This window comes from Periophthalmus magnuspinnatus, chromosome 18 (genome assembly GCF_009829125.3).
Source record: "Periophthalmus magnuspinnatus isolate fPerMag1 chromosome 18, fPerMag1.2.pri, whole genome shotgun sequence".
Lineage (NCBI taxonomy): Eukaryota > Metazoa > Chordata > Actinopteri > Gobiiformes > Gobiidae > Periophthalmus > Periophthalmus magnuspinnatus.
The window spans coordinates 5378699-5401636 of NC_047143.1; the positions used below are offsets into that span (position 1 = coordinate 5378699).

Below are 22938 nucleotides of genomic sequence, written 5' to 3' on the forward strand. Positions count from 1 at the left end.
CTGTTCCAGTCCTGGTTTAGTCCTGTTCCAGTCCTAGTTTAGTCCTGGTTTAGTCCTGTTCCAGTCCTGGTTTAGTCCTGTTCCAGTCCTGGTTTAGTCCTGTTCCAGTCCTGGTTTAGTCCTGTTCCAGTCCTGTTCCAGTCCTGGTTTAGTCCTGTTCCAGTCCTAGTTTAGTCCTGGTTTAGTCCTGTTCCAGTCCTGGTTTAGTCCTGTTCCAGTCCTGGTTTAGTCCTGGTTTAGTCCTGTTCCAGTCTTGGTTTAGTCCTGGTTTAGTCCTGTTCCAGTCTTGGTTTAGTCCTGGTTTAGTCCTGGTTTAGTCCTGTTCCATTCCTGGTTTAGTCCTGGTTTAGTCCTGTTCCATTCCTGGTTTAGTCCTGGTTTAGTCCTGTTCCAGTCTTGGTTTAGTCCTGGTTTAGTCCTGGTTTAGTCCTGGTTCAGTCCTGGTTTAGTCCTGGTTTAGTCCCGTGCCTCTAACAGTCCGTGTCCTCGTGTCTTCAGGAGTGTCCATGCCGATCCCGGTGATTGGGCTTCATAACGAGGACAAAGTGTTTGTGAACGGGAGCTGTGTCCTGAACGAGGAGAGGTTCATGCTCATCGGCTCCTTCGTCGCCTTCTTCATCCCCCTGGTCATCATGGTGGTCACCTACTGCCTCACAATACAGGTACTACAGTATACAGGTACTGCAGTATACAGGTACTACAGTATACAGGTACTACAGTATACAGGTACTACAGTATACAGGTACTGCAGTATACAGGTACTACAGTATACAGGTACTACAGTATACAGGTACTACAGTATACAGGTACTGCAGTATACAGGTACTACTGCATACAGGTACTACAGTATACAGGTACTGCAGTATACAGGTACTACAGTATACAGGTACTGCAGTATACAGGTACTGCAGTATACAGGTACTGCAGTATACAAGTACTGCAGTATACAGGTACTGCAGTATACAGGTACTGCAGTATACAGGTACTACAGTATACAGGTACTGCAGTATACAGGTACTACTGCATACAGGTACTACAGTATACAGGTACTGCAGTATACAGGTACTGCAGTATACAGGTACTGCAGTATACAGGTACTGCAGTATACAGGTACTGCAGTATACAGGTACTGCAGTATACAGGTACTACAGTATACAGGTACTACAGTATACAGGTACTGCAGTATACAGGTACTGCAGTATACAGGTACTACAGTATACAGGTACTGCAGTATACAGGTACTACAGTATACAGGTACTGCAGTATACAGGTACTGCAGTATACAAGTACTACAGTATACAGGTACTACTGCATACAGGTACTGCAGTATACAGGTACTACTGCATACAGGTACTGCAGTATACAGGTACTACTGCATACAGGTGCTACAGTATACAGGTACTAATATATACTAGTACTAATATATACAGGTACTGCAATATACAGGTAATACAGTATACAGGTACTACAGTATACAGGTACTGCAGTATACAGGTACTACAGTATACAGGTACTACAGTATACAGGTACTGCAGTATACAGGTACTGCAGTATACAGGTACTACAGTATACAGGTACTACAGTATACAGGTACTGCAGTATACAGGTACTGCAGTATACAGGTACTGCAGTATACAGGTACTACAGTATACAGGTACTGCAGTATACAGGTACTACAGTATACAGGTACTACTATATACAGGTACTGCAATATACAGGTACTACAGTATACAGGTACTACAGTATACAGGTACTGCAGTATACAGGTACTACAGTATACAGGTACTACAGTATACAGGTACTGCAGTATACAGGTACTGCAGTATACAGGTACTACAGTATACAGGTACTACAGTATACAGGTACTGCAGTATACAGGTACTGCAGTATACAGGTACTGCAGTATACAGGTACTACAGTATACAGGTACTGCAGTATACAGGTACTACAGTATACAGGTACTGCAGTATACAGGTACTGCAGTATACAAGTACTACAGTATACAGGTACTACTGCATACAGGTACTGCAGTATACAGGTACTACTGCATACAGGTACTGCAGTATACAGGTACTACTGCATACAGGTGCTACAGTATACAGGTACTAATATATACTAGTACTAATATATACAGGTACTGCAATATACAGGTAATACAGTATACAGGTACTGCAGCATACAGGTACTACTATATACAGGTACTGCAATATACAGGTACTACAGTATACAGGTACTACTGCTTACAGGTACTGCAGTATACAGGTACTACTGCATACAGGTACTACAGTATACAGGTACTACTATATACTAGTACTAATATATACAGGTACTGCAATATACATGTAATACAGTATACAGGTACTGCAGTGTACAGGTACTGCAGCATACAGGTACTGCAGTATACAGGTACTACACAATACAGGTACTGTGCAATACAGGTACTATTGATATTTTGCAGCTGACATCATGAACATTCCCTGTGGGGGGTTATGCTAACTGTGGGCACTGCTTTGTCTGAGGCTCTGTTACTGAAATTAGATTTTAACCTCATGTTTGTTTTAACACAATCTGACCAAGAAGAGCTGGTTTATCTGGAACTGCACCAGGTGAGCAGATTTGTGCTGTTAAACAAGTAACTCTCAAAAAACAAGTAACTCTCAAAAAACATTAAAGTCACAGGCCAGCTAGCATTAGCATTAGCATTAGCCAGCGTTGTTTTTTTTGTTTTTTTTGTCACTCTGACCTTTTTAGCTGAAAATCAAACACCTTAAAAGGACCATGAACGCTTGTACTGATCGTCTTTCTTATCCTCTTCTCCCTCCTCTTCCTCCTCCCTCTCTCTCTCTCCTTCTCTCTCCTCCTCTTCCTCCTCTCCTCTCTCCTCCTCTTCCTCCTCAGGTGCTCCAGAGACAGGCCACAGTCTTCTTGTCCGAGACTCGCAGCTCCTCCCAGCAGCCTCTGCACCAGACGACCTTGACCTCCGGCCTGCAGCCCCCTCCCACTTTCTCCATCCCGCAGATCAACACGCTCGCCCCCCCAGAAGGTACTCCTCCTCCTCCTCCTCCTCCTCCTCCTGTCCATTCAAGGAACATCAATTTTTTTGCAGAATATAGACAATAGACAAAGGGTTAAATCACACTTAAATTTCACTAAAACATACATACCCTCATTTGACTAAAAACCTTCCAGATTTTTTTATTTTTTTGGTTTGAAGATTATAATTTGACTTCCTGTAGCAGATATGACACATGTAGAGGTCATTTCATAACTGTTACCTAGCAACCGTATTGTCAACAAGGGTCAAAATGTGTCTAAATTACATAATACTTTAAAAATAATACATTTTTTCCCCACAAACTGCCTCTTAACTGATGTAAAACTATGATAAATATTTTGTTACTTAAGTGAAAGTGCAGATCCTATAGCAAAAAAATACTCAAGTAAAAGTCACATGAAAAAGTAAAAGTATTTAAGTAGTGATTTTGATAAAGAAACAACAGAATTTATCTTTTTTTGTAGCTGTTTTTGTTTATTTTTTTGTTATATTTTTGCTCAAATGAACTTGATAAAAAATAATAATAATAATAAACCCGATACTTTTCTGCAGGTTTCAAACAAAAACAGAAAGTACAGACACTGCTCTCAAATTTAGTGAAGTAAAAGTAAAAAGTATCTACTGTAAAATGTACTTAAGTATCGTACGTTACTACTTTTACTTTACGTTACACCGTTGGTCATAGTTATAAAAACATAAAAACGTGTCATATGCTCTTTAATAATTCATTTATCTACATTCAAATCCAAACCCACTCGATGTTTACGAGACAGAAAACAATAAAAACAACTAAAAGTGATTAAAAGTTCAGTTTTTTAAAGTTTTTGTTGCACTCGTCCAACAACAAAACCTGTTCAAACAAATAAAAACTGAGAGACGAGTTTAATGCCGTGGGACGTCCCGGGATAAACAAGAGCATCGTCACGGAGAAGCAGGGAGTTGCTCAGGTGTTTTGCTCAAAGACACAACAACATACTTTACAAATCAGAGCTGGATTTCAACCACCAACTGATCTGAGTTTTACTCTTAAAAACGTGATAAACTCAACTACTCCGCAGTCTAAAGTTATTCTTCATTTACCATCCTAATTATTCACGGTGATGAGTTTATAAGCACTTTTTATACAGTTCAGAAACCAGAGTAGAGTTTTGCCGTGACAGTGAAGTCAGCAGCAGCTAGCATACTAACACACACTTCCTGATTACTGACAATACTTGGAGCTGCTTCTACAATACTGCATCTGTACTTTTTGCTCAAATATTGTACATGTCTTAAAAACAGGAAGGTTTTCTCAAGCCCCTGAAGCAAAAAGACCTTGTGGTTTATGTGAGTTGGGAGAAGTGCAAAAAAAAGAGCAAATTTTTTGTTGTATTGTCCATTTTATTATGAATTTAGAAATCTTTTATGTCACATGTGTCAAACTCAAGGCCCGGGGGCCAAATACGGCCCGCCACATCATTTTATGTGGCCCGTGATAAGGTAAATTAAAACGTATGACTGTCTTAAAATGTCAAAATGGTGATTTGTATGATGTTTATTGTTTTTAATCGTGTTTTTAATGTTGTACAGCACTTTGGGCAGCTTTAGTTGTTGGAAGGTGCTATAGAAATAAAGTTTGATTGATTGATTGATTGATTGATTGGTCAGTCTATGAGGAGTACGCAGTTACACAGTCATATTTTTTACACCTATGCAAATTTGAGCGCAACCATTTTTGCTGATGTGAAATTGAGCTTGACGCCGCGGCTTTATTTGATAAAATGTTCACCCAGTGCCCATTCCCATTTTATTGTATTTTGTTGGTGTTTTATTGTAATTTGTTGGTGTTTTGTTGTATTTTGTTGGTGTTTTATTGTATTTTGTTGGTGTTTTATTGTATTTTGTTGGTGTTTTATTGTATTTTGTTGGTGTTTTATTGTATTTTGTTGTATTTTGTTGGTGTTTTATTGTATTTTGTTGGTGTTTTATTGTATTTTGTTAGTGTTTTATTGTATTTTGTTGGTGTTTTGTTGTATTTTGTTGGTGTTTTATTGTATTTTGTTGTATTTTGTTGGTGTTTTATTGTATTTTGTTGGTGTTTTATTGTATTTTGTTAGTGTTTTATTGTATTTTGTTGTATTTTGTTGGTGTTTCATTGTATTTTGTTGGTGTTTTATTGTATTTTGTTAGTGTTTTATTGTATTTTGTTGTATTTTGTTGGTGTTTTATTGTATTTTGTTGGTGTTTTATTGTATTTTGTTGGTGTTTTATTGTATTTTGTTGGTGTTTTATTGTATTTTGTTGGTGTTTTATTGTATTTTGTTAGTGTTTTATTGTATTTTGTTGTATTTTGTTGGTGTTTTGTTGTATTTTGTTGGTGTTTTATTGTATTTTGTTGGTGTTTTATTGTATTTTGTTGTATTTTGTTGGTGTTTTGTTGTATTTTGTTGGTGTTTTATTGTATTTTGTTATATTTTGTTGGTGTTTTATTGTATTTTGTTGGTGTTTTATTGTATTTTGTTAGTGTTTTATTGTATTTTGTTAGTGTTTTGTTGGTGTTTTATTGTATTTTGTTGGTGTTTTATTGTATTTTGTTGGTGTTTTATTGTATTTTGTTGGTGTTTTATTGTATTTTGTTGGTGTTTTATTGTATTTTGTTGGTGTTTTATTGTATTTTGTTAGTGTTTTATTGTATTTTGTTGTATTTTGTTGGTGTTTTATTGTATTTTGTTGGTGTTTTATTGTATTTTGTTAGTGTTTTATTGTATTTTGTTGGTGTTTTATTGTATTTTGTTGTATTTTGTTGGTGTTTTATTGTATTTTGTTGGTGTTTTATTGTATTTTGTTAGTGTTTTATTGTATTTTGTTGTATTTTGTTGGTGTTTTATTGTATTTTGTTGGTGTTTTATTGTATTTTGTTGGTGTTTTATTGTATTTTGTTGGTGTTTTATTGTATTTTGTTGTATTTGGTTGGTGTTTTATTGTATGTTGTTGTATTTTGTTGGTGTTTTATAAGGGTTCAGCATTTTTTGTATGCAAGACACAAGAATAAAATAGATTAATGGGCTCGACACACGGGGAGCGACGTCGCTCGCTCTCCAGTGTGCGACACTGTGAAAATCGCTCGTCTCTCTCACCTCCGCGACAAGCGAAAGTCGTGCACGTGAAAACCTCGTGCTCGTGCATGTCGATGTGCACATGCGGGCCTGCGATGCGACTAATGAAAGTTGAAAAATGTTCTACTTTTATCGCTGTCGCACAACAGCCAATCAGTGAGAGTTTGATTGACGAGCCAATGCACTGTCCACTTCAGAAACATCATGGAGGAGAAAATTAGACTCACGGTGTCGGATTTCCCAATTCTTTTTGACATATGGAGGCTAATAACCAAATGTATTAAAGACGGATTCAACATAAAAAAAATATATATTTATTTAAGGTTTTTACATTAAACAGAATTAGCTGCAGAATAGGGTGGACCCAGGATCGCTTTTTTGTTTTTGTTTTGTAGAGTGCAACCAATTGTAATATTTTAGTCAAATGAAGCAAAACTTTACGAGATTTCATTTTAGCGTCTTTTTCCCATCTACCGCTATTAACCTCAAAATTCCCTCCAAATAAACAGCCAATCAGACGTGTAGGAGGCTCGATCTGCTCTGAAACAGAGCGCGACGTGACAAACTGCCGCTAGTCGCTGCAGTTTGTCGCTGCCTGTGTGTTTTATTTTAAAGCCTTTGCGATGAGTGTCGTTAGTCGCTCCCTGTGTGTCGAGCCCATAATTCATTGATTCATGGGACAAATCAGGTACAAGAACTTTAAGATTACACTTATTTTTGTGTCAGGAAGCAAACAATAGAATTCCTCATGTTTGTGTACAGCCCCTAAGATGATAGAACTTTAAAACTATACCGTAATACTTCATATTTGTCATGTAGTATTATCATGTTACTGTGTGGTTATACGGCGTCTGCTCGACCACCTAAGCCGCCACGACTGTGATCATGAATTTGAAACGTTTCCGATACGTTTCTGGTGTCGGCTTATGATTTTATTTACTTTTCTCTGGTTTTAATCACAAATCTCCACAAACGCTCTCCCCAAATTGAACCGCCGCGTCTCTGGAGATGAAAACGCAAACGCCATTTCTCATCTGTGTCTTCAATAACGCTCTGACCCGCTGCCGATCTGATAAGTGCGGCTGCGTCTTTAACTCAAAATTCAATTAACTTTTGCTCCTGCTCTGAGATTTGATTCTGCGGTTAATCCCGACGCCGCGGTGCAAAAGGAAAACGTTCTTGTCCGGTTGTAGTCGATGGGAGTTAGCGCGAAAACAATTTGAGCACATGACAAGCAGAAGTGAACGTAGCATTACTGTGCGCGGGGTGACTCTGAAGTGCTGTGTGTTTGTGAGTTTTCTCCACGACGAAACCCACGATGTCGATGAAACGTTCAAAGGTACGAAGGTTTGAACTTTGAGAGAGTTTAAACGAGAGAGAAATGTGAGAAAATGTTAAGGTCTGTGTGAGAAAAGGAGGGATATGAGAGAGAGAGAAGGAGAGGGAGAGACAAAGAGAGAGACAGAGAGAGAAGGAGAGAGAGAGACAGAGAGAGAGAGACACAGAGAGAGAGAGAAGGAGAGAGAGAGACAAAGAGACACACACAGACACAGACAGACAGAGAGAGAAGGAGAGAGAGATAGAAAGAGAAACAGAAAGAGAGAGAGATGGAGAATATGAGAGAGAGATAGAAAGGCAGAGGGAGAGAGAGAAAGAGAGAGAGGAGATAGAGACAGAAAGAGAAACAGAAAGAGAGAGAGAAGGAGAGAGAGACGGAAAGAGAAACAGAAAGAGAGAGAGAAGGAGGGAGAGACAGAAAGAGATGGAGAGTATGAGAGAGAGATAGAAAGGCAGAGGGAGAGAGAGAAAGACAGAGAGAGAGGAAGAGAGAGACAGAAAGAGGGAGGAAGGGAGAGAGAGAAAGGGAAGGAGAGGGAGTGAGATCTTAACCCAAAATTCTTTCTATCTTTAGACCCATCTCAAAGGTCTTAGTTTAGAGAAGGTATACGGGTGGGATTTAATACGTTTTCTTCTTCCCACTCCTTTTTGAGCTTGAATACGAACAAATCTGTGAAATGTGCTTTAAGTTTACCTGACACATGTGCACAAAATGAATAAATACATGAAAATGAAAGGTTGAAAATGAAAGGTTGCATATGACCAACTGCAGGCTTACCTTGATCTGAAGGAACTTGGTGAAAAACTGCAATCTGGTTTTCAATCCCAGCCTATACTGAAGCTCTTTTAAATGATTTTAATGACATACTTTTAACTGTCGGAAATCCGCAGTTCTTTTACGTTTAGGTTTATCAGATGCCTTCAACACGGTGGATCACAGCATCTACTGTATCTGTCCCACCTGGAGACATGTGTGGACATTAAGGGTACTGCACTCTTTTGGTTTGGTTTCTATCTGTCAAAAAAGAGCTTTTCTGCAAACTTAGGACAGTGCTCCTCTGTGAGTCCGGTGTGCCCCAGGGCTCTACACTAGGCCCGTTCCTCTTTGCTTTGGTTCCCCCTGATGTGGTGATGGTGATGTTTTTAGACAATACAACGTTGCAGGCCATTGTTTTGCAGATGACATTCAAATATATCTGCCAGCGACCGCCAGTGACAGTCAGACCGCAATCAAAGCTAAGTGAAGCTAACTGTAGGCACTGCTCAGTCTGAAGCGCTGTTACTCAAGTTAGACTTTAATCTGAGCTTCGTTTTAACACAATCTGTCCAGAAAGAACTGGCTTAGCTGGAATTACAACAGGTGAGATGATTTTTGCTGTTAAAGTCTCTCACACGTAACATTGCGGTCACAAACTAGCTAGCATTAGCCAGCAGTATTTCAGTTACTTTCATGTTTGTGTTGAAAATTAAACACCTAAATGGCACCATGAACTCTTGTATTGATCACAGGCTCCTGAAAATGTGTTTTTTTAATCAATTTTGTATTTTTTGTTGAAGTTGTCGTTGTTGCACGCCGCGTTTGCTAATGTGTGCGTTGTGTCACCACGGTAACTGCTGAACATTGGTCCATAGACGTTGCCTGACCCGTCAATCTCTTCTACATTCTGTTTAAATCCAGAAGGGTGTGGAATCGGACCGTAGATCTGACGTCTTTTGTTTGTTTTTTTCTTTTGTATCGTAAGCCACCATGTTTGTTTTCTTGGATTGGATACAGTTCTAGATCCAGTCGTCTTCGTAAAGTCTCGTCAAAGCGTGTGGTTCTGGCTGGACAGGTAACCATAGACATCCATGTTGTCCCCCCCCGTAGTGTGATGCCGCTTCCAAGTATAAATACGCAACGTAATTACCCCGATATAAAACACACAGAGCAAGCAGAGATGTGATATCATCCCGGAGAGCTTTGGTGCCTTGTTTGCGTCAGTGTAAAAGGTCAAAGTCTTTGTTAAACATGATCACCCAGACTCACCCACGGGCGCTTTGTCACCCACGAGTGCGGCGTCTCTCAGAGTGACGAGAGGGGGGAGGATAAGTGAAGGTTATCGCACCAGAGAAAACTTTTTTTTTTTTTTTTTTGTTTGCTGTCTGTGTTCAACTGAAATATAGGCGACCTTCCCCAAAACAGATCAATGTACTGGTGCGTGAAACCTGACCAAAGTTACGTTCATTTTTTCGCTCCAATCTGATATTTTTTGGCCAGTTTCTTCAGATTTGAATCAGATCTTTTGCGGCGTGAACACAAGTCGGATTTACCTGATTTTACAGCTCTGAAATGCTACAGTTGCGATATGTTTTCACCGGAAATGCCAAAAAAAACAACTAACTTAAACACTCAAACGTCAACCAGACAACAGCAGCGAAGATGTGACTTATGTGATTTTAAATAAAGTTTATTGATGAGATCCGTGACTTTGTTTGGAAGCAGTACATCCTGTTCTTCGCTCTTCTTCCTCAACAAGACATTGATCATTAGTTGAAGTCATTTAAAGGGATGATATCAACCCTTTACAACACGTTATCGTCTTTACATACTACATCCCTGGATATTATTAAGATTTAGGAGGAAACTTAGCAGCTGAAGTTTGGGACAACATTTCAAAACGGGTCCACACTTCATCAATCTGTTTAAAATAGTTCATCGAGTGAAAAGACAAACTGGCGATTAGGTTCCTCAACACCGATCCAACCTGTGACGGTGTAAAACAACAGAAGGTACAGGCTTTCACTTTCACTGGAGCTGGAGCTGTACCAAACCGGTCTCTTTCTGGACTCAAGTGTTCAAGACGTTGTCAGGCACTTTGAGGCTTTCTTTAGATCTTCATCCAGTGACGGTTCACTTTGGAGTTATGTTGAATCCTTACCTCCTGGACGAATACCAACATGACTTTTGTGGCCAACCGTAAACTCCTCGCTCGAAGACTAAATGAAATCACACTCACAGTGGATTAAAGACATGCTATATTTTATGAAAACGGAAAAAATCAGACACGATCTTAATGGATGTTCCAGATGTTCCAGTTTTTTGTTTCAGTTTTTTTTAATCTGGCAACTCTTCTTCTTAAACATGCAAAAGAAAAATTGGATATAATAATTTGATGGAAGCCCTGTATCATTATGTGATTATTATAAAACTATTTTGCTTCTTTTTATTGCTTTTTTATGTTTTTTTTAATCATTTACTTACTATTCAGTTTTATTTTATTTAGTCACATTTTTGGGGTCTTCTGTGTGGGAGGGTCAGGTTCTACGTTAAGTTTATGTATAACTTTTGTCATAATGCGTTTTTGTATAACATTTATTTATTTGTTTGTTTTATTTATTTATTTCGAGCACATGTATTGGGTACACTTAAAGCATATTTCACAAATTAATCCTTATATAAACTCAAAAAGGAGTGGAAAGAGGAAAACTTATTAAATCTCACCCCCATCATAAATTCAATGCTTTGTTTAAGCTTCCGATTCACTTGAAAAGAAAAAAAGAAAAAAAAACATATATACATATACACAACATGAAAATCTTTATAAATAAATTGTTAAAAAAAAAAAAAAAAAAAAAAGTTTATTAACAGGAAAGAAAGTGAGTCAGACATAAAAGATCAAAAAGCCTATTTAAAAAAACAAAAAAAAAAAAAACACATTTCACATAATTATATATTGATATTGACAAAAATCTCACTAATATGTATTTAAAAATACATCTGCACATGAGGACTTCAGGACTGATGACTGATTTAAGCCAGAGTTTATTTGCAATGTGAACAATATCCTCAAAATAAATCAGATTTGACAAAAAAAAGAATCTGAAACGGGCCCCAAGACAGTGTGCAATCTGAACGTTGACTCAAAGAACACATATTACGCCAAATAGACTTTTACCCATGTTATATCGTCCCCTTGTCATAAAAATACATGTATTTTGTTTCATTTACGCTTGTTTCATTCTGCAAAACTGACTTTTTATCAAAATCCAACTACGATTATTAGTTAGTCGATTAATCTTGTCTCTCTTATTGAAAACTGGATTTTGTACACATGTATTTAAAGGCACTGGACCTCATTTTACTGTATTAAAACATAAAAAACAACAACTAGTTCATTCCTCACTCACCTTGTGCATTCAGAGCAGACAGATTATTCACCATGATGAGTTTATAAGCTTTTTTTTTCCAACTCTCCGAGACCAAAGCGGAGTTTTAAAGTGACAGTAAAGCTCAGTTTGACCTCCAGAGCTGCTTATATAATATATCTGTACTAGGGCAGGACACATTTTGCTCAAATTTGTGGGAATACATCAGGTTCAGAGTTTTAACGTTTCATGTCGTTCTTTGTCTCTCTGTTGTGTCAGATCTGAGGCCTTTGCCCCAGAGCCGGCGTAATACCCTGGGCTGCCTGCGGGGGTCGGAGGGGGGCAGTATCCTGAGGAGCATCTCGGTGGCAGACAGCATCAGCGTCCTCCCGAGCTCAGAGGGCGCGTCCCAGCTCTCCTCACCCGCCGGGGGGAACCCGCGGGGCAGCAGCAGCGAGGGAGGCAGCAGCGGGCGCAAGGGGATGATGCAGGCGATCAAGAACGAGAAGAGGGCGTCCAAGGTGAGAGGGGGAGAGAGAGAGGGGGAGAGAGGGGAGAGAGGGGAAGGGGAGGGCAAGACAGCGTCCATGATGAGAAGGGAGAGAGAGAGGGGAGAGGGGGAGGGGAGGGGGAGGGGAGGGGGAGAGAGGGGAAGGGGAGGGGAGGGCAAGACAGCGTCCATGATGAGAGGGGAGAGAGAGAGGGAGAGGGGAGAGGGGGAGGGGGGAGAGAGGGGAAGGGGAGGGCAAGACAGCGTCCATGATGAGAGGGGAGAGAGAGAGTCAGACATGGGGGGGCAAGAGAGCGTCCATGATGAGAGAGAGAGAGGGGTGGGGGGGGGGCGAGAGCATTCACGGTGAGAGGGGAGAGAGAGACAGAGGGAGGAGAGGGAGGGCAAGAGCGTTTCCAAGGTGAGAGGGGAGAGAGAGAGTCGGACATAGGGGGGAGAGGGGGCAAGAGAGCATCCATGATGAGAGAAGAGAGAGTGAGAGCGGGAGAGAGAGAGTAGGAGAGAGAGGGAGGTAGAGAGAGAGGGGAGGGGAGGGAGCAAGAGAGCGACCAAGGTGAGGGGGGAGAGAGAGAGGGAGCTAGGGACATGAGGGAGGTCCACCGTGAGAGTGGAGAGAGAGGGAGGGGGAGAGGGAGGAAAGAGAGGGAGGGAGAGAGAGGGGAGGGCAAGAGAGCATCCACAGTGAGAGGGGAGGGAGAGAGGGGGAGAAAGGGAGAGAGGAGGGAGGAAGAGCAAGAGACCAACCAAGGGGAAAGAGAGAGGGAGGGAGAGGGAGAAAGAAAGAGGGGAGGGAGGGCAAGAGAGCATCTACGGTGAGAGGGGGATTGCGGGGGGCGAGGGGGAGGGAGGAAGGGAAGGAGGGAGAGAGGGATTTGGGGTGGAGCATCCACGGTGAAGGAGGGAGGGAGAGAGGGAAAGGAGGGCAAGAGGGTGTCCACAGTGAGAAGGGAGAGAGAGGGGGAGGCGAGGGAGAGAGGGAGGGGAAGGAGGACAAGAGGACATCCAAGGTGAGAGGGGAGGCAGTGATAGAGGGAGGGGGGATTGGTCGAAGGAAGAGAGAGTGAGACAGAGACCGAGGAAGAAGAGGAGGGAGAGAGTGAGGGGAGAGCAGCAGGTGGGGGATCCAGCAGTGGGCGCAAGGGCATGATGCAGGTGATGAGAATGAGAAGAGAGCATCTAAAGTAATAGAGGAGAGAGGAAGGGAGGGAGGGAGGGAGGAGGAAAAACAGTGGGCAGGGAGGGAGGGAGGGGAGAAGGAGAGAGAAACCACTGTTTTGAAGGTTGAATAGTTGGCACAGTTTTTGATCTGACTGAGTATTTCATTATTTTTTTCTTTTTTTTTTTACTTTTAAAATACATTGAACTTGGAGCGGCCCTTTTAGAACTTTGAAAATGAGCTCCCAGAAACGTCTAGTTGGTGTGAAAGTCAACATTCCCTCCATAACTGCGCTCCTCCGTGTTTTCTTTCAGGTTCTGGGGATCGTCTTCTTCCTCTTCCTCATCATGTGGTGTCCCTTCTTCATCACAAACGTCACCTCGGTCCTTTGTCGCGATTCGTGCGACGAGTCTCTCCTCCACGACCTCCTCAACGTGTTCGTGTGGGTGGGGTACATCTCGTCCGGGGTCAACCCTCTGGTCTACACCCTGTTCAACAAGACCTACCGCAGGGCCTTCTCCAACTACATCTGCTGCCGGTACAGAGCGGGAGCCAATAGCGCGGGAGGAAAGACGCTCTTGGTCCCGCCCCCCTGCCCGTCGCACTCCGTCACGCCTTTGCTCATGGGCGCGAAGTCAGGAGTGGACCGCAATAGTAACTGCAGGAACGGGCGCAATAACGGCCGCTTGGCGTTGGATCCCGAGGACACCACGGACGATGGGACGCAGTTCGGAGGCGTCAGCATTTCGGAATGTCAAAACATCGGAGTTCTCTCGGAAACTGAAGCCGAAACGGACCTGGAGCCCGAGCTGTCGATCATCAGCTACGGCCCCGCCCACAGGGAACTGACCGTACCCAGCCCCGCCTCCAGAGAGCTCACCAGCGCCGTGTGATTGGACGATTTTTTGGAATTTTTTTGGGGAATATTTCTGGAAAAAACACATCACATGGCTTTAAATGTAAGAATTAAACATTTTGAGGACGGATTTTAGACAAAAGTTTGAATCTAGAATTAGAAACGTCAACATGCTTAGGTGTAGTGCATGTTGTAGCGCTTGCCGTCATCCAGCGGTGGATTACAATGATCTGAAATGGAGGAGCACTACAACCAAGAGGTCAACGGTTCGAGTCTCCCAATGCCAGTGTGAGTTGCATGTGGACTTTCTCCCAGCAAACCAAACCAAAATCATTTTCAGACTTAAGAGGGAGCACGGAGATGGAAAAGTCCAGCAGGAAAAATGCTAAATGGATTTTCACAGAGGAGAAGGAGGCGAGAGAGAAAGAGGGATATGAAGGAATGTACAAGACCTCTGCTGTGCGGTGGAACGGCACTGCCCCCCGGTGGTCACAGACAGAACAGGAGTGTCATTTTTGAAGAGCTTAAAGGGGCGACGCAGGCCTGGGGTCCAAAACACGTCAGGTGGAAACTAAAACAAAGCAAATTTAAAGTCCCCAAATCAGCCATCTGTTTAAAGTGCACATGACAGGTTAGGTTAGGTTAGATCATTTTATTAAAGCATAGTTTACATCAGTGTATTTGAAGTTTTACAAAAAATCTTGCTTAGTTTTTTTTTGTTTTTTGGTGAAGTTTATTCTTTAACTTCCTGGGAGGCAACCGGAATGTTAACAAGGGCCAAAACGTGTCTAAATTACACAATAGTTATGATCAAACTATAAAATAAATGATAACACCTTTGTTTTGTTAAAGCTACCATATGTAATTACAGGCACAGGATCCACATTTGTATCTACTGGCGACAATCGAATCAACTTGTAAATGGCAGCTTTAAACGTGTTAGCTATGTCCATTTATAGACTGTATATATAAATGGACATAGCTAACCTGCTAGCCGCTGCGTTTCAAATAGGAAGTGAGCATGGGCGTGCTTCTGGCTGCATCGACTCTGGCTCCAGTTGACTTTCTATTAAAAAACTGTGGCCGTTCTCTCTGTAACTGCTGCTCTCAGACTCGTCATTTTGGTCTTAACCCTGAAGAACCAAGAGTTAATTGTTGCTAAAAATTGAACAAACACACACACACAAAAAAAGTCAAATTTAACTTCAAAAGCCCAGCGTGCCACTTCTGGCCCTTGCATAGAGACACCTAGTGGATGGATATTGAACTAAAATGAGCCACAGTGATAGTGACAAGATGGCTGACACATGCTGTTTTGCTGAGCTGGAAAACTACCCCAACTACAAACAAAAATGGTAAAATTGTGGGGGGATTTTTGTTTTTTTGTTGTTAATCTTTTAAGTAATAGCTTGCAGAATGTCTAGAAGTATGTTTTTTGGATAAATTATATTCTTTAAGGGACAAATTTGGCCTTGAAATTAGGGAATAAAGGGTTAAAATTGAAAAAGTGGATATTTCAGTGTTCAGTGAACTTAACGCATTGTTCATAATTTTCCAAAGAAGAAAAGGGTTCTTTGATTACCCGGGGTTAAATGTTCGTATTAACCCGCTCTACATGATCCTGGTGTTTTTCTTTCACTATGAACATTAGACAGACAAATCTTCTTTCCCTTGTTTACTCGAGGTTGCTCCCATTAGCGTTAGCAACAGTTTGATTGACAGCGTTACTAAGCAGATTAGCCCTTTGGTTGCTATGATACGCGTGGTCGGAATTACAAATATGAAACTTGCCTCTAAAGTCGCTCCTATAACTGTTAGCCGCTATGGGTGACGTCACACTCACTTAGTCCGCTTCTTTATACAGTCTGTGGTTAAAATTGTCAGAAAAATACCTTCCTTTTGCATAAATTATCTCTACATTTTGATTGGAGTGTCGGTGACAGAGACAGAGGGATTCTGTTTTAAAACTCAACACTACTTCCTGTATTTTTGTGCTTTTTTCCCACAAATTGACACTTAACTGATGTAAAACTATGATAAATATTGACCACGAACCAAGTGAGAATTAGAAAAATATGAAAACTTGTCATATGCACTTTAAAGATTTATGTCCGATACACAACCAGTCAAAAGTTTGGACACACTTCAATCAATGTCTTTTCTTTGTTTCCAACTTTGTCCACTGTAGATACTGAAAACGCCAAGTATATTAAACAAGACGTATGGAATTAGGAATTAAAATATGAAATAACTCAAAGGTTTTTTGTTTTTTTATCGTATAGTTTACAATCCTCAAAGTCTCCTCCTTTTGCTTCGTCGACAGAGCTGCAAACCCTTGTCCTTCTCTCAATAAGCCTCATGAAGTCTGAAATGGTTTTTACGTCACAGTTGTGCTGCGTCAGGGTCAAGAAAAGTCCAAAGTGCAAAAGCAGTGACCAAAGCAAAGGGTAAAAGCTGTTCAGAGGAAGTTGTTGTGCAGTTTTTGTGTACTACATCCCATAAGTCCATTCAGAGTTGTGACGCCTTCAGTGAGAATCTACAGTGGACGCAGCAAAAGACGAAGTTGAAGAAGATTTAAACTTCGTCTTTTGCTGTGGATCAGACCTGGACGACTGAGGGATTACACAGAATACAGTGGATATAGTTATGAAATGAAAAAAACATAACGTGTGTCCAAACTTTTAAGTGGTAGCGTCTCTAAAGGCTATAATTTAACGTGTTTCCTAATTTTACTTTTGACAAGCGAAACCGGAAATATCAAAAAATGTTCATTAGTAAATCTTCATGTTGAGAAAAGAGTGTGGCCCACAAGTCACTGACAGTTGAAAAAAATCTATAACTCATTTGTTTCTTTTATTTTTTCAGAGCATTTAGGACGACCCTTCTGACATTAATCTGAGTAAATACAGCACCGAGGAATGAACCCTCATTGTACAGTGGTACTTTGAGTCACATGGGTCAAAGCGTAAACGCCATTAAAGGAATAATACGTGGTTTTCAAAGACAGGGGGCAGTATGCGATCTCCACAGACCTGACTAGTCCCGATTTCTTCCTGTGGGGCGATCTTAAAGAAAACCTCAGACGACTTAATAAACGACTTAAAACGTAATATCGAGGATCAAATAAGAGACACAAGCCCGGAAATTTTTTAAAATGTGGCTCAAAGTGAGTTAGATCGGGCTATTCAGGGTGAAACTGAAAAAAAATAGGTCATTTTTCCTTCCTCTAGTTTAAGTAGTGATAGGTTCAAGTGTAAGTGAACAATTCTAACCGTATATATTGCCAAAAATCTCAGAAGGTTCAGTTTATCTACTGCTAAAATTTGGTGAGTAGAACTTAAGAATTTTAGGAGCTACTGAAGATTTAAAAGTGTCACTGACTTTTGGGCCGTCCTGTATTATTTTTTTTTACAATTTTAATGCAATAAAACAAAGTAAAATGTGGTAGATTCATTCATATCAGTGGTAAATTTGAACATGGCAAAAAAGATAAAACCAGAAAAACACAGAAATATCCAAAAGGTAAACGCACAAATGTTGAACCTGATCATTTCTATCACTGACTAGACCCAAAAACACAACAAAAACCTGCGTTTGACCCATATTTATTTAATCTGCCTCATCTGTATTAAATATTATTGGTCTACAGAATGTCGTGATGTCGTCTGAAGACTAAGATGGACTTTAGGTGGCGCAATAACACTGTGAAATACATATATAACAACTCCATTTTGTACAAAGAATTCTGCCATTTTAAACACAACCGAGCGCATTGTTTACATCGTCCAGTTAGGGCAGATTTGGGGAAAATATCTACTACAGTAAGTCTGATTTTTCTGACAAGCGTAACGATTGTGATTGACGTCTCAACAATAGGATTCTGTTCAAAGTTTACATTTTAAACCGGAAGAATTGACAAAAAGACTGACAAACTAACACAAGAAAAAGATGGTTGAAGTGTCTTGCTAAAGGGTAATGACGGTATGCAGGAATCGAACCTCTAACTTCCACTTCCGATCTCTTTTTGAGTCACGGATGAATTCATTTGAAGCTCATCTTTTGGGACCCCAGGAGCCCAAGTCCTGCCTCTGCACAGACTCTGGTGATGAACTGATAAATGTCCTCACGTTTTTAATACAAAACAAACAGTGGTACCAGCACCACTCTCTCTTAAAGGGGAGGTCTCATGAGCTAAGGTTGGCCAGTCGGAAAATATTTGTGGTGCATGTTAAAGGTAATGTTCAACAGGTCCTCTCTGACTGTCTGTTTTGTTTGTTTTTTTTTAAGAGAAATGTGTTTTAGATATCATCCATGCAAGTCTGGGTAATCCAGCGATCTCTCCCGGGCCAGATTTTAGCAGTAACATTCTGTACAAGACTCCGCCCACAAGTCTACATCACCCACGCTCCCGTACGACAATTCTTCATAAATATACAAATCATGATACAAAACAATACACTACAACTTCACAAACCTGATGCGATGCAATGCAGAAGTTTCACTGATGTGTGATGATTGTGTTGTGATAAAGCTCTGAAGCGGGAGTGACTTAGCAAGGAGAGCAAAGCCAAATATAGCACTTTCAAAACAATAAAAGGAAATATAGTGAAGCAGTTAATACACCAGAAAAGTCAAATACCTCCTCTTTAATACCACATAGAAGTAAAACACCTCCTGTTTAAACAAAAAACATAATTATGTTTTAATGGGATTTTATATCGACGACTTTCTTGCACAATATTTATGATCTGGAGTTATTCTGAGTTTGGGTTTTATCAAAAGCATGTGTTTAGTCCTGGTTTAATAAGTTGTTTAGAACTGGCTTAGATCAACCTTAGATAGGTTTAGTCCTGTTTTATACTTTATTTAGAACTGGTTTAGTCCTGGATTTTTTTGTTGGGTTTGAGTCTTGGTCTAACCCTGGTTTATTCCTGGTTTAGACCTGGTTTAGCTTTGGTTTAGTCTTGGTTTAGGCCTGGGTTAGCTTCAGTTTAGTCCTGGTTTTGTCTTGCTTTGGATCTGGTTTAGTTCTGGTTTAACACCGGTTTAGACCTGGTTTAACTTTGATTTAATCCTGCTTTAGTCCTGGTTTAGTCCTGGTTTTGTTTTGGTTTTGTCCTGCTTTAGTCCTGGTTTAACTTTGATTTAGTCTTGGTTTAGTCCTGGTTCAGTCCTGATTTAGTCCTGGTTTATACCTGGTTTAGTCCTGGTTTAGTCCTGGTTTAGTCCTGGTTTAGACCTGGTTTAGTCCTGGTTTGGTCCTGGTTTAGTCCTGGTTTAGTCCTGGTTTAGTCCTGGTTTAGTCCTGGTTTAACTTTGATTTAGTCCTGGTTCAGTCCTGGTTCAATCCTGGTTCAGTCCTGGTTTAGTCCTGGTTCAGTCCTGGTTCAGTCCTGGTTTAGTCCTGGTTTAGTCCTGGTTTAACTTTGATTTAGTCCTGGTTCAGTCCTGGTTTAGTCCCGGTTTAGTCCTGGTTTAGTCCTAGTTTGTTACCACCAGCAGCACAATTCCTCATTAAACCCTTTTATTCTCAAAATGTTTGTTACTTTTACTTTTTTACACTTTGAAGTTGAAGTTTCACTCGTTACTTTAATCTAAATAAAACAAACACTCTTCCACACATGTACATCCGAGATCAGAGAGGACCTTTGAGCTGAAACGAATGTAACTGGATTCAGAGCTAATGCTAATGCTAACGACTGGCTAACTCCCGTCGCTGTGTGATTCTGTGTTTTCTGTCTGTACCAGATCTGAGTCACATCATGTCCGCCTCTCCACAGAGCTGATACAGGGGCTGGGCACGAAACGGGACCAAAACCGGCACAAGTGTGAACGCAAACCCCCGTCTTCAGAGTGTGTCGTCAGGTTTTATCGCAAAGTAAAATCCAATTCTGTGAAAAGTCTGAAGCGAGGAGCGAACTCCCCTGAAACTAACGCTCTCTAGTCGTTTACAGTCAGCAGATGATGGTTTAGGACAGATATTCAACGCAGTGATTTCTTCTTTATCTTTATTTATACGCTTTTAAACCAGCAGTGGCGGCCATTTTGGATCCAGTTTCATGAAAGTGCACTAGGTTTGCTGCACTCCCGTACACCGCGATTGGCAATACTCTCTTTTTTATGGCCGATACAACACAAACGAATAAACAAACACAACAAATATGTATATATGCCCATTTTAAACATTAAAAACAGGAGCAGGTGTGAGTTTGAAAGTTCATTACCAGATTATTAAAGTGCGTTTGTGGCACGAATGCATCCGATTTAGCTTTTTTTTTAGCTTAAGTTATTCCATTTTTGTGAAGCAGAACAGTTAAAATTCCTCTTTCTCGTCTCAGTTTTGGTGCGGCTCGTCCTTAGCCTGATGCAGTCATGTGATCTGGGATTAAACGTTCCAGTATCAACGATTAATCTATATCGCGGTTCACCTTTTGCGGCCTCGCTGTTTTGAGGATGTTTTTTTAGTGCTGCGTCCTGATCGGCTAAGGGACTGCAGACCATTGTTAAGCTCTTCGTCGGATCGCAGTGTGACTCTGAAGTGCTGTACGTTTGCAAGTTCCCTCCCCGACAAAACCCACAATGTCGATGAAATGTTCAAAGGCGCCTACGAAGGTTTGAACTTTGAGAGAGTTTAAACAAGAGAGAAATGTGAGAAAATGTTAACGCCTGTGTGAGAAAAGTGTATAAAGTGTGTGGTGAGGGGTTTTATCGCCGCAAAACATGTAGAATAATCATAAAAAATAAAGCTAACTACTTCGGATTTCGCCTGTTGTGGGTTAGCACCAATTCAGTTTACATTTTTGAATAGAAAGTACATTATAGTCGATCATGTTCACTTCCTGTTTGGACCTCATGCGTAGTCTTGACGACAGAAGTGAAGAAGCCTCTTGAACGAGCAGCCGAATACTCCATAAAACTCTTGTCCCGTTGTGGAATTCAGCGTAAAACGGTTCATGAAACAGTCCCAAATGCTTGTGTCTGGCACCTCTGTAAAGACACAGCCCCCTGTCCGTCCGGTCCGGGTCAAAGATAAAGTCAAGACAAATGGACGGCTGTGTTCTTAATGAGAAAGATCATGTGACTCAGATCTGGTTTTGTAGAAATAGAAGTGTAAGCTCTTTATTGACAAAACCCAAACAAACTCATTCTCAAAGTGGAGTCGTCACCATTTTTTTTGCTTTTAAAGGTAATAGTTTGTGACATAAGCTGGACTGTAAGCACAAATCTCCAACATGTAAGCTGAAATTCAATCCATACTTTTACTCTTACTCGAGTATTATATTGTACAGTGTAAAAGTACTCCTACTTGAGGAAAAGTTGTGGTTCCTCTTCCCACTTTTATGTTTTATGAAATGATTTGAACATTTGTGTTTCCTGCAGCTCCGTTAGACATGATTTAGTTTGTCTATTCTTTAAAAAAGGCTAGATTTTGTGCGTTATTTCATGTTTTGTCCTTCAAATTTTAAATCAGATGTTACGTCCAGACATTTATTTACAGCTGTAACTACTTCACCCCTCAGCTAATTCTAACAACTTTGTCAATAAAGAGTTTAATAAACAATAGCCAGAGTTTTAGGTTGTACCAGAGTCAGACAAACCTGACTTCCACTTTTAAACCAGCAGCGGCGGCCATTTTGGATCCAGTTTCATGAAAACACATTGGGTTTGCTGCACTCCTGTACACCTAGCGCTCGCGGCTAGCTAACTTTATGTGTCCTTATGTTACTCAGTGCTGTTCTTTATTTTTTACTTTATACTTGTAAATGTTTGTCTAAAAATATTCGGGTTTATAAAGTGCAAATATAACACAGGCCACACAATGTATATTTTATTTTGTGTGATGCAGCTATTTATTTATTAAAAATATAATATACAAAAGTGCTCAATGAGTTATTTTAAGTTGGTTGAAAAGTGATGTTGATGATAAGATGGAGAGATAAAGAGAGGAAGAGAGGAGGAAAAGAGGGAGAGAAAAAGAAAAAGGGGAGGATTGAAGAAGGAGAGAAAAACAGTAAAGTAAAAGAAGAGAAAGATCAGGGAGGAGAGATGAGAGGAAGGAGAGGAAGAACAAGAGAAGATTGGGGAGTGAAAGAGAGAGAGGGGGAGAAAGGAGGGAGGAGAAGAGAGAAAGAGACATAAATAAATACATACATTTATAAATAAATAAAAATATATAAATAAATACATACATAAAAGAGAGAGAAAGAAGGAAGGAGAAGAGAGAAAGAGACATATAAATAAATCCATAAATTTATAAATAAATACAAATAAATGAATAAATGAATGAATGAATAAATAAATAAATCCATAAATGTATAAATGAATAAAAATAAATGAATAAATAAAATAAAAAAGAGAGAAAGAGGAAGAAGGAGGGAGGAGAAGAGAGAAAGCAACACAAATAAATCCATAAATATATAAATAAAAAATAATAATTAAATGAATAAAATAAAAAAGAGAGAAAGAAAGAAGGGAGGAGAAGAGAGAAAGAGACATAAATGAATACATAAGTGTATAAACAAATACAAGCAAATAAATACATAAATACATAAAAGAGAGAGAGAAAGAAGGAGAGAGGACAAGAGAGAAGCATAGAGAGAAAATCTTTGATGTATATTGCCTTTATGACCCTATAAGTGTCAGTGTCACGTTTGAACTGACTTCTGGCTTCAGCACCAGGGACAGCGCCTCACCGCTGACGTCATAACGCACGGGCCATACAAAAACGTGACAACAGCGGCGCTCAGTGGACAAACAGGGGACTGCATTTGGCTGTTTATTCTGATTCAAAGCTCATATTAT

The 22938-nt window shown here is 40.2% G+C and overlaps 1 protein-coding gene across 1 annotated transcript in view; it reads left to right on the forward strand.

Moving 5' to 3' along the window:
- The window catches only part of htr2cl1 (5-hydroxytryptamine (serotonin) receptor 2C, G protein-coupled-like 1), a 39743-nt gene extending 25570 nt beyond the window's left edge, over positions 1-14173 (forward strand). Inside the window, exons 3-6 of the mRNA XM_033984106.1 lie at positions 499-662; positions 2899-3043; positions 11893-12134; positions 13595-14173. Coding sequence (XP_033839997.1) covers positions 499-662; positions 2899-3043; positions 11893-12134; positions 13595-14173 — 1130 coding nt within the window. The remainder of the gene's footprint in view (positions 1-498; positions 663-2898; positions 3044-11892; positions 12135-13594) is intronic.
- The last annotated feature ends 8765 nt before the right edge of the window (positions 14174-22938 follow it).